The sequence below is a fragment of the Phyllobates terribilis genome, unplaced genomic scaffold (assembly GCF_046119375.1).
Source record: "Phyllobates terribilis strain yellow unplaced genomic scaffold, ASM4611937v1 Scaffold_13__5_contigs__length_258822181, whole genome shotgun sequence".
Lineage (NCBI taxonomy): Eukaryota > Metazoa > Chordata > Amphibia > Anura > Dendrobatidae > Phyllobates > Phyllobates terribilis.
This window is the reverse complement of record NW_027362773.1, coordinates 99,759,466-99,772,484: the sequence shown is the minus strand read 5'-3', so window position 1 is coordinate 99,772,484 and position 13,019 is coordinate 99,759,466. Positions and strand designations below refer to the sequence as shown.

At 48.3% G+C, this 13,019-nt stretch overlaps 1 protein-coding gene across 1 annotated transcript in view; it reads right to left on the bottom strand.

The window, feature by feature from the left end:
• Positions 1-4,033: 4,033 nt before the first annotated feature.
• GALNT18 (polypeptide N-acetylgalactosaminyltransferase 18) overlaps positions 4,034-13,019 on the bottom strand; it is a 190,595-nt gene continuing 181,609 nt past the window's right edge. The window contains exon 11 of the mRNA XM_073658296.1: positions 4,034-4,520. Coding sequence (XP_073514397.1) covers positions 4,374-4,520 — 147 coding nt within the window. The 3' untranslated portion in view covers positions 4,034-4,373. The remainder of the gene's footprint in view (positions 4,521-13,019) is intronic.

The window sequence follows — 13,019 nt, the reverse complement described above, 5'->3', positions numbered from 1 at the left end:
TACTGATCACTGGGGATCCAACCGCTGTGATCCTCAGCAATCCTGAGAACCTGGCTCTGCAGTACCCCATCTTGAATGGACCAGAAGTGTGCATGCTCAACCTCCGCTCCATTCATTGTCTATGGGACTGCCGGAAATGGGAGAATACAGTGCTCCACCATTCCCAGCAGTCCCATAGACAATGAATCAAGCATGCACACTTAATGTCACGCAAGAAAAGAAGATCTGTCCAGCAATGACATTGTTAATAAAAATCAATGTCTCTTTATTGAATAAAATTTAAAAGCTAATCCAGTGGATACAATCAAGAGCAACTACCATGCACCCTCCATGGGGATCCAGATCGACGCGGTTCAACTTGTTAGGTCATTATCATGACTAGAAACTAACGAGTCGAAAAGCTTCAATCTGGATCCCCATGGAGGGTGCATGGTAGTTGTTCTTGATTGTATCCACTGGATTATCTTTTAAATTTTATTAAATAAAGAGAAATGGATTTTTATTAACAATATAATCGCTGGACAGATCTTCTTTTCCTGCTGTGCATATGCTCGACCTGAACCAGGGCGGTTCCATGCGATAACTCCAAGGGAGATCTACTCACCGGTGAGCTGACTCTCCCTACCCCTATTTTTCCTTAAGGCCCTGTCACACTAAGCGATGCTACAGCGATCCCGACAACGATACGACCTGGCAGGGATCGTTGCTGTGTCGCTATGTGGTCGCTGGTGAGATGTCAAACAGTCAGATCTTCCCAACGACGCAGCAGCGATACGGCGACCCGTAGCGACCTGTATAACGATGCACGCCTATGTGTTTCTGTGTCTGAGTCGTCAACAAGGTAATTGGTAAGGTGTCAAACACAGCGATGCATGCTACCCAGCGGGGCCTCAACGATCAAAGAAATGTCCAGACCATTCCAACACGACCAGCGATCTCACAGCAGAGGCCTGGTCACTGCTAAGTATCAAACGTAGCGAGATCGCTACTGAGGTCGCTGTTGCGTCACAAAACTTGAGATCGCTGCTGAGTCACGCTTAGTGTGACGGGTGCTTTAGTCTTAGTCAACACGAAGGGAAGAGGGGGAGGAAGCCCAAACTCTAGGGAAAGGGGGAGTGGAGACCACTAGGCAGATGTAATATCACCCTGCCTACCCTACCGTCCCTATATAGGCTCCACACCTATCGCCGAGCAGGAACCTAAGCCCTGAATGTCCCTAGAGCTTGGCTCTAGATAGGGAGGGGACGGGGTGAGCACTAGTCGAGCCCCACTACAAACTAAAGACAACAAGGTAGACAAAGGGTTATACACTTAGCTGGAGCAGACACCAGAGAGATGACGTCAACTTTCCTCCAAGGGCACCAGGGAAGAAACTAGCAGACTGCTAGTGCTCCAAGCCTACACAGAGGTACATAGAACTATCACCGGTGACTCTCTGGAGAAACTGAGAGTATTTAACTACACAGCAAGGGAGTGTCAATCAGCAGCAGAAGGTGGAGGTCGCTGCTGGGTCCTAAAGGAATAAGGATATAACTATACTACAGAGATGAAGGAATCAATAAGGCATCTGCAATGCCAAGCGCAGTGACCTTCTACAGGCGTAGCCAGAGCAACTGTCTCACACCTGACATGCCTACTTTCCATTCAAGATGGGGTTGTTCAAATTCCAGTTCTCAGGATCCAGACCCCCTTTTCCGAGCAGTCTGATCCTTAGTGATCAGTAAGTTCTCTCTAGTCTATGGATAAGAGATGGCTTTTGATTCTCTGAACATCCCTTTAAGTTCTGAACTTCTTGCAACCTGTAAATTGATCTTTAAAGGGAATCTGTCATCATGCTTTTGCTGTGCCATCTGAGAGCAGCATAAACTAGGGCCACAGCAGATGCTGATTCCAGTATTGTCCCTTAATTGGCTTCTTGCTGTAGTTTTGATAAAATGACTGTTTATACTGCAGCTCTGCTAGTTCACGATATTCAAAAGCTCTGGCTATCTCCGCTCCCCACCTCTGACTGTCAGCTTTCTGAGGGTGCTGTTAGACAGAGCTCGTCATGGAGAGGACTAGCAGAGCTGCAACAGATAAAATAATTTATATCAAAACAACAGCAATAATCCACTGAGAGACCCAGCACTGGATTCAAGGGTTGCTATCCTGATTTTATGCTGCTCTCAGGTCGGGAAGCGCATACACTGGTGAGCGATTCCCAATAATTGCTTAGCCACTAAAGGCATCTCTTGTAAGGTCAATGTGAACAGACACCATTTTTTTATAAAGATAATGTAATCATTTCTATGAAGATTATCCCCCCATCCCCCAAACTAGTGTATAGGGGACACGTTCAGTGAAAGGAACAAACCCAATTCATTGCCTTTTGTACAGTTTATCTCCATGGAGGTTGTCAGTTCTTTCTTATCTATGTGAATGGCTAATAGCAGATGTTGTCGCTCCTTGGCCTGGCTTCTTGCTGGCGGACATAGCTTAGTTTATGGTCTTATCTGTTTTGCCAGTCTCTGGGACTTCTCCTGTGCTGCACCTTTTATCCTGGACATCTTTTACCCTTCCCGATCTAGATATATTCCCACGTTGCTCAGGGCTTGTTACAATGCTGCTGCTACTCTTCTACACTGGAAGACGCCCACAGTTCTGGGGTCTGGATGGCTTTTGTACTTTGGGTACTGATGACATTCATATCGGTGGTGGTGGTGGGCGTTTTGGTCTCTTGAACAAAGTGGCTGCGTTGCTAGGAAAGAGTTTGACTATAAAGTGGCGTCTGTGCAGCCGCAATGACCAAGTGGAGCGGACACAAGGCTTTCCTAGATACGTCAATGACTTCACAACTCCTGGAAGATTTGGTTTCCGGAGTCTTGTAACATCTCACTGTGAGACTTCTCATTGCTGCTCCAGATTTTCTGATTCCCCAGAGAAATTCTAGTTCAGTTTTATCCTCAGAGTCTGAGAACCTGACAGCAGCCACCGGGGGGTCGAGCTCCTCAGGGAATGGGGGAAGCGCTAAGGATTAGGTTTTACTGGTAAAATATGAAAACTATATAGAGAATGTTACATTGTATCTGCTGCGAGGAGCATCAATTACAGGAGAGATGGCGGAGATCACATGATCAATTAACCCCTAAATGTATCAGGCTACCACGCTGCACTAAGGTCACATGACTAATGGGAAAAATCTAATGTCACATGAATCAGGGGGAAATGTTACTTAGCTCATTATGGCAGCTGGATCGTGCTCTCCACCCACAGGACAGTGAGCTTGTATATCACACTGCATTGCATGGACGACAGTCTATATACCGGGTCTCGCCAACTTTTGCAAAACTACAACAGGATTTATTGACAGTCACTGAGCTCTACTCTACAGAAATATAACCCTTCTAATCCTAGCATCATCTAATGGCCACGCTCGATCTTCCCAATACATTCAGCATCCAATCATAACCCTCCCTTCTCCCGGCACACTCTACTTCCAATCATAACCCTCTCTTCTCCTGCTACACTTCACATCCAATCAAAACCTTCCCTTCTCCTCCCGCCACACTTCACATCCAATCACAATTCTTCCTTTTCCTCCTGCCACCTCCACATCCAATCACAACCCTTCCTTCTCCTCCCACTACACTGCACATCCAATCGCAACCCTTCCTTCTTCCCCCGCTGCACTGCACATCCAATCGCAACCCTTCCTTCTCCCCCGCTGCACTCCACATCCAATCGCATCCCTTCTTTCTCCCCCCCGCTGCACTCCACATCCAATCGCAACCCTTCCTTCTCCCCCCCCCCCGCTGCAATCCACATCCAATCGCAACCCTTCCTTCTCCCCCCGCTGCACTCCATATCCAATAGCAACCCCTCCTTCTCCCCCCGCTGCACTCCACATCCAATCGCAACCCTTTCTTCTCCTCCGCTGCACTCCACATCCAATCACAACCCTGCCTTCTCCTTCCAACACCCTACATAAAATCACAATCCTTCCTTCTGCTCCCTATCCAACCTAGTCACATAATGTAACACATAGAAAGTGATCTTTGTATCCATAAAATTTATTGTCCATTATAAATATTTAGAATTTTTTGTAACTTATTTACACTTGGATGTAAAATTTTCCCGCGTTCTCCGTCGTCCCCTCCACCATTCAGCAGCTTTCTAAAAACCATAAAAATATTCCTAAATAAAAAGCCTACATCCCAGTCCACATACTCACCCCATAAAAAAAAAACAAAATAACAACCAAAACAGCAGGCAAAGTTCTATCATTTGCTACACGGTAGCAAAGGAATCAAGTAGTGTAAGGAGAACCTGTGCTGAGATTCGCTGTGAAGCCCCCCATGCTGGACAAGGCAGGTTTACAGCATCCGCTTCTTGCATTAGGTTGAGATGTTCTTGTGAAAGTTTGTTATACTCCACTTCTGTCCGCTGCACTTCTGAAGCACCAGCTGATAGCCAAACTCATTGTCACTGTTTTCCTGCAGCTCCAGGCAGCGCTTGGATTTCTTGTTTTGTATTGCGCCTCCCTGCGAGAAAAGAAAAAGTCGGGTTAACGCACTTGAAGGAGGCAAAGATTAATCTAATTTACCCGAGGTCCAGACACAGACATAGGCCTCAATCAGAAGACCATATTTTTGATCTTTGTGCTATCCATGTGTGCCGACCAATATTTAACCTATGTGCAAATACATATGTGCAATTTTCCACATGAACTAGAATAATGCATGTACTGTCAACCAGCTCCTGCATCTGTACTTAATGAGGATCCATCAAAAAGGATTCCATATTAGGTTTCCCCAATTCTTCCTCTTCATGGGAGGTGTACATTACAAGGCTCTGCCCAGCACAAGCCCCATCTTCATCATGGGAGGTGTACATTACAAGGCTCTGCCCCCGCACAAGCCCCATCTTCATCATGGGAGGTGCACATTACAAGGCTCTGCCCCCGCACAAGCCCCATCTTCATCATGGGAGGTGTACATTACAAGGCTCTGCCCCCGCACAAGCCCCATCTTCATCATGGGAGGTGTACATTACAAGGTTCTGCCCCCGCACAAGCCCCATCTTCATCATGGGAGGTGCACATTACAAGGCTCTCCCCCAGCACAAGCCCCATCTTCCTCATGGGAGGTGCACATTACAAGGCTCTGCCCCCGCACAAGCCCCATCTTCCTCATGGGAGGTGTACATTACAAGGCTCTGCCCCCGCACAAGCCCCATCTTCATCATGGGAGGTGCACGTTACAAGGCTCTGCCCCCGCACAAGCCCCATCTTCCTCATGGGAGGTGTACATTACAAGGCTCTGCCCCCGCACAAGCCCCATCTTCCTCATGGGAGGTGCACGTTACAAGGCTTTGCCCCCGCACAAGCCCCATCTTCATCATGGGAGGTGTACGTTACAAGGCTTTGCCCCCGCACAAGCCCCATCTTCATCATGGGAGGTGCACGTTACAAGGCTCTGCCCCCGCACAAGCCCCATCTTCCTCATGGGAGGTGTACGCTACAAGGCTCTGCCCCCGCACAAGCCCCATCTTCCTCATGGGAGGTGCACGTTACAAGGCTTTGCCCCCGCACAAGCCCCATCTTCCTCATGGGAGGTGCACATTACAAGGCTTTGCCCCCGCACAAGCCCCATCTTCCTCATGGGAGGTGCACATTACAAGGCTTTGCCCCCGCACAAGCCCCATCTTCATCATGGGAGGTGTACATTACAAGGCTCTGCCCCCGCACAAGCCCCATCTTCCTCATGGGAGGTGTACGTTACAAGGCTCTGCCCCCGCACAAGCCCCATCTTCATCATGGGAGGTGCACGTTACAAGGCTCTGCCCCCGCACAAGCCCCATCTTCCTCATGGGAGGTGCACATTACAAGGCTCTGCCCCCGCACAAGCTCCATCTTCCTCATGGGAGGTGTACATTACAAGGCTTTGCCCCCGCACAAGCCCCATCTTCCTCATGGGAGGTGTACATTACAAGGCTTTGCCCCCGCACAAGCCCCATCTTCATCATGGGAGGTGTACATTACAAGGCTCTGCCCCCGCACAAGCCCCATCTACATCATGGGAGGTGTACATTACAAAGCTCTGCCCCAGCACAAGCCCCATCTTCATCATGGGAGGTGTACATTACAAGGCTCTGCCCCAGCACAAGCCCCATCTTCATCATGGGAGGTGTACATTACAAGGCTCTGCCCAGCACAAGCCCCATCTTCCTCATGGGAGGAGTACATTACAAGGCTCTGCCCAGCACAAGCCCCATCTTCCTCATGGGAGGTGTACATTACAAGGCTCTGCCCCCTCACAAGCCCCATCTTCATCATGGGAGGTGTACATTACAAGGCTCTGCCCAGCACAAGCCCCATCTTCCTCATGGGAGGAGTACATTACAAGGCTCTGCCCCCGCACAAGTCCCATCTTCATCATGGGAGGTGCACATTACAAAGCTCTGCCCCAGCACAAGCCCCATCTTCCTCATGGGAGGTGCACATTACAAGGCTCTGCCCCCGCACAAGCCCCATCTTCCTCATGGGAGGTGCACATTACAAGGCTTTGCCCCCGCACAAGCCCCATCTTCATCATGGGAGGTGCACATTACAAGGCTCTGCCCCCGCACAAGCCCCATCTACATCATGGGAGGTGTACATTACAAAGCTCTGCCCCAGCACAAGCCCCATCTTCATCATGGGAGGTGTACATTACAAGGCTCTGCCCCCTCACAAGCCCCATCTTCATCATGGGAGGTGTACATTACAAGGCTCTGCCCCCGCACAAGCCCCATCTTCATCATGGGAGGTGTACATTACAAGGCTCTGCCCAGCACAAGCCCCATCTTCCTCATGGGAGGAGTACATTACAAGGCTCTGCCCAGCACAAGCCCCATCTTCCTCATGGGAGGTGTACATTACAAGGCTCTGCCCCCTCACAAGCCCCATCTTCATCATGGGAGGTGTACATTACAAGGCTCTGCCCAGCACAAGCCCCATCTTCCTCATGGGAGGAGTACATTACAAGGCTCTGCCCCCGCACAAGTCCCATCTTCATCATGGGAGGTGCACATTACAAAGCTCTGCCCCAGCACAAGCCCCATCTTCCTCATGGGAGGTGCACATTACAAGGCTCTGCCCCCGCACAAGCCCCATCTTCTTCATGGGAGGTGCACATTACAAGGCTTTGCCCCCGCACAAGCCCCATCTTCATCATGGGAGGTGTACATTACAAGGCTCTGCCCCCGCACAAGCCCCATCTTCATCATGGGAGGTGCACATTACAAAGCTCTGCCCCAGCACAAGCCCCATCTTCATCATGGGAGGTGTACATTACAAGGCTCTGCCCAGCACAAGCCCCATCTTCCTTATGGGAGGTGTACATTACAAGGCTTTGCCCCCGCACAAGCCCCATCTTCCTCATGGGAGGTGTACATTACAAGGCTTTGCCCCCGCACAAGCCCCATCTTCATCATGGGAGGTGTACATTACAAGGCTCTGCCCCCGCACAAGCCCCATCTTCATCATGGGAGGTGCACATTACAAAGCTCTGCCCCAGCACAAGCCCCATCTTCATCATGGGAGGTGTACATTACAAGGCTCTGCCCAGCACAAGCCCCATCTTCCTTATGGGAGGTGTACATTACAAGGCTCTGCCCCCTCACAAGCCCCATCTTCATCATGGGAGGTGTACATTACAAGACTCTGCCCCTGCACAAGCCCCATCTTAATCATGGGAAGTGTACATTTGTCACGGGTGTGTCAGAGGTGACAGGCAGTCGCCCTGCAGTGGGTTGCAGGAGATCTCCACGTTTGGCATTGGAGACAGCTGCTTAGAGAGGAGGCTGTCTTTAGGACCGAGCGACTACCTCTCTCTTGCTAATTTGCTCTCTGGCTTGGGTGTATATATACCTGGTGTGTCTGAGAGGGAGTCGCTGGTTATTTTAATTTCTACTTGTGAAGCTTAGCAGGAGCTGTACCTCGTCCTCTCTGGAGCTTAAGGCCGTGTGCACATTTGGAGTTCATCTAAAGCAAAGTCATTTTCCCCTGTTTTGTCTACCCTTGTTGTCTTTAGAGTTTTAGTGGAGGTTGACTAGTGTTCATCTCCTTCCATTCCTAGCCGTAGCCTTACGCCAGAGAAAGTAGGGCACGCGATCGGCGATAGCTGAGGAGGCTATATAGGGACGTTAGTTGAGATTGGGTGATGCTAGACCAAACTGGGAGGTCTCCACTTCCCCCTTTCCCTAGTGTCTGGGCTCCCTTTCCATTTTCCCTCTGTGTTGCACTTACACCTGGCGTGACAACATTACAAGGCTCTGCCCCAGCACGAGACCCATCTTCCTCATGGGAGGTGTAACTTACAAGTTCTCCACCCCTGCACTTCTTTTTATACCTCACATGCCACCATTTGTCAGTGTCAGTCTTCACAGCAGTCCTGGCATTCTACTTATGCACCAAGAACTCATATCCTGATATGTGAATGGTTGTAGATTATGTATATAAATATGCCTAGTATAGATATACAGGCTGAAGGTTAAATAGTCTGTTACCAGGCAGATTAGAGCAGATTGAGCGCCCCTCCTCCAGGACTCTCTCGGGGCAGGGGTGTAAGAGTAGGTATGACTTCTAATCATCACCACTGGGCTGAACTATGTACATCATTTGCATATGTAACTGGGACAACATTTTGAGAACATGCGAAGTAGCAAGAAAAAACAACTCTCATCTTGTTTGATTCTTGAAGGGCTGTTCACACACAGCAGCAATATCCCCGAGATAGAACTGCTCATCCTAAGCTTCCTGGCTCATGAATACCATACCATGATACAGTGAAGACTGACACTGTCCGCAGGAGGCAGCAAGAATAGAAAAGATTATTAGGAGTCCAACCAAGAGGATGTGAGTTGTGTATCATAGCTGTGTTCAGTCACCCACAGAAGTTCACTACAGTTGGGGCCCCCGAGATCTCTGCTCACGGACTGAGCTAGAACATGGGGAATATTTATGCACTGGTTAGATAAAATAGCACTATCACAATGGTGCAGGCAGGAGATTACACACATCTCTTCCCTATGTCATCACACAGCCGGCGTACATTTACACCAAGATCGTGGGAATAAAAATGCTGCAGCTCGTTAATGGATTTGGCAAATTTTACATTAAGTCATAACTACATCTCATAAATCCTGTATTATACTCCAGAGCTGCACTCACTATTCTGCTGGTGCAGTCACGGTGTACATACATTACATTACTGATCTTGAGTTACATCCTGTATTATACTCCAGAGCTGCACTCACTATTCTGCTGGTGCAGTCACTATGTACATACATTACATTACTGATCTTGAGTTATATCCTGTATTATACTCCAGAGCTGCACTCACTATTCTGCTGGTGCAGTCACTGTGTACATACATTACATTACTGATCTTGAGTTACATCCTGTATTATACTCCAGAGCTGCACTCACTATTCTGCTGGTGCAGTCACTATGTACATACATTACATTACTGATCTTGAGTTATATCATCCTGTATTATACTCCAGAGCTGCACTCACTATTCTGCTGGTGCAGTCACTGTGTACATACATTACATTACTGATCCTGAGTTACATCCTGTATTATACTCCAGAGCTGCACTCACTATTCTGCTGGTGCAGTCACTGTGTACATACATTACATTACTGATCCTGAGTTACATCCTGTATTATACTCCAGAGCTGCACTCACTATTCTGCTGGTGCAGTCACTGTGTACATACATTACATTACTGATCCTGTACAGATCCTGAGTTACATCCTGTATTATACCCCAGAGCTGCACTCACTATTCTGCTAGATGCACCCAGGGCCCCTAGTGATTACCCTTCTCACTTAGATGTGTTCAGGGTTGTGTCACAATGGGGCCATCATTAGGATCAGTAGACGACACCCTGGTCCCATGTGGGAAGATCACTCTTTCCTAGGACCACTTTTTGGGTTATGTTGCATACAGCCTTCCATGGGGTCGGCTTACAATTAAAGGGGACACGCACGTGTTCTGTGCTGCTGGGGGATGGGCGCCAGGTTATGTATGATATGACAGTGGGGTATTCCTGGCCGCGGCAGAATATCTGACAGCGCAGATGATAAATAATGAGGCTGCGCTGCCAGGAATTACGCAGATGTCAGAGAAATGTCAATTATCAGCCGCATGTAACAGCAGAAACTGCAGTGCAGCTATAAGGGGTTAACACGTCATCTATTGTACAGTGCAGAATATGGGGACTGAACTGTCAGAACATAGATCCCAAGAAGGACCCCCCATAGCTGCATGTTCAGTGCCCACACACAGCAGACATGGCGGCCCTGGCGCTGCACTTCTTGCCTGCGCTCCTGTATCTATAATCCTACGAAGCTTCAAATAAAAAAACTAAATTCGGAAATGTGGAAAATTCCCATCCTGAATTAGAGGAGGGATCGGGGCTTTATAAAACTCTGCAGAAAAGTGAGGAAAGTCGCCCCAGATCCCAGCCGGTGTAATGCAGACGCTCACATCTTGTCCGCTCCGGGCAGAATTAGGCGGATTTCACACTGATAAATGATTAAAATTTCATTGTGCCAATCTGTACCGAAATTTCCAGCCTTTTAATGTCAGGAGTGGAGAGTAAAGCCACATAAAATATGTATGTGAGCCGTCTGCGGGGGAGAGCGCGGGCGGCATTCTCGTGGATCATGTGAGCAGATTGCTGGACGCTCGCTGTGACATTTTGTATCCTGGTGTATCGCGGTAGCAGTTGTATGAACCTGCAGTGCTGCGCTCCTGTGATCCAACAGATGCGTTATTCATAGATCTCATGCCGGAGTAACATGAATTCACCGGATAGACACTTGCTTGATGGTGGAGCGCGTGCACATTGACATTCACGCCGAACTTAGGATTAGTGGGGTCTTCAGCGTCTGGCTGTGATTCCTGCAGTCATCTCCATCCATCTTATCTCCGGTCGTCTTTTCCAAGCAAGAGCATCTCTGTTTGACAGTTATCGAATTCTTCATCATGGACGTTCCCAAAAACAGCGTCTCCCTTACCTATAAGGTGCGTCTGGTAGTGCAACGTATCCTCCTTTATTATCTGACGGCTCCTTTTAATGCAGCAGCTTGATACAGACAGGACAGGGGTCAGTTTATTGCTGGATGTAATATCCGAGGACTGAGCTCCAATCTGATGCGAGGAGATCGCGGTCTATAATGAGCTTCTAGCGCGCGTCGGTGGGCCGCAGTTTAATTAAGACAAGAAAGGTCAATGGATTCTTAATAGGGAACTTAGATTAAGCTGAAATGCTCATTATACAGCCAGTCATTGCTTTATAGCCGCAGAGCTAAGGCTGAGTGACAATTAGTATGGCCACCATTACCGCTCCAGCCACAGGGGTTTGTCACAATCTTGGTGACTTGTGCATTTCAGTGCGACCCCATTAATTTGCATTGTAGTAGCGGCATATAGCGATGTTTGTGTCTCACTAATGCAAATCTACCCTACCGGAGTTCTGCAATGGGGCACTGACCTATACCACCAGGACTTCTCCCTCCCATACCCAAGACTTCTCCTGTGCTGCACCTGTACTCTGGAATGGGCTCTCTACCGGAAAATAAAAATCCACAGATATTTAAATCCACCCAGCTTTCCCAGAAGCAGGTAAGATGTTCTTCATTACAGCAGCTATAGAAATTTTTCACCGTGCTTTCCAAACACCGTACGCCTGTATCTGCTTTATGCCCGCTGAGCTTATAGAGCAGCTTCACACATCCAGGAGTGGCACAGGCCCGGCTGCACAGCAGAGCTGGGTCAGTGGAGCCGCCTCGGTGCATAGCCTACCTTAATGGATGAATTAATTAGGAGCAGGTAATTACCAGCTCCAGAGTCCACAGCACAGGACCTGCTCACATGATGAACTTACCGAGTCATTAATCAAATTACACATATCTGAGAATTCTGCATAAAGAGCCGAGAGGCCATGACATCAGGGGATAATGGCAAGAGCAGGAAAATAAAGGAGCATTTACTAGCAATGAGGTTATCCAGAGATGGAAAAATATGGCTGATTTCTTGAAGAAACAGTGCCACACCAGCCATGGGTTGTATCTGGTATTGCAGCCCAGCTCTATAGCAATAGATGAGACAGATCTGCAATACCACATACATCCTGTGGATAGTAGTGGCGCTGTTCATGGTCAGCAAAGTTTGCTCCTTAGAACAGAAATTTTTATGAGCTGCACAGCAGATGAGCACAAGACACCGCTGAATTATACTATCACAGCCCTGCGACCAGCCGCCGGGCCACGGCCCTGCCGACCCTCCGCTGGCCGCCGGGCCACAGCCCCGCGAACCTCCTCTGATTCATAAGACTGGGGCTCTGATGTTAAAGTTAGAAACAAAAATTCCTATGAAGACTTCTTCCCCGATTATTGCCTCATCGAAATGGGCCATAAAGCAACATCCAGTCGGAAAAAAGAATAGCCACATAGGGGACGTGCTGGGTCATAAACAGAATATCTCCTCCTCTTCCTCCATGATGCAAAAAAACTTTATCCTGTTACTTAATTACATTTCACCAGCCCAGATACAAAGTATCAATTTGGTCTTTGGCTCTGTTCATACTACTATTGGGTTTTCATTTGGATGCCTAAAACCATAGCATAGCCTACCATGGAAAATGCGATCTGTCATAACAGAGATATTCAGCCCTCAGCCTCTGGTTGTAAACCGGATTCATTGACACCAAGCCGTGATCTTGAAAATGGTGCTGAATTGAGGCCAATTCTCGAGATTGACATTGGCGCTGGAGTAAAATATGCCGAATTAATCAAGGGGCGTGCAGCTCTCAATGAATTTGACACATCTTTCCCCTGCAAGAAATTGACTCCAGAGACTATAGTTCATTCCCATCATACGCTGCAGAATTACTGTGGCGTAAATTATGAATTTGTCGATCAGGCCCCTCCAGTTAAGCTGCGCCCGCTTAAAATATAAAATGGTCAGAACTGGCCAGTTAAGGTGAAAA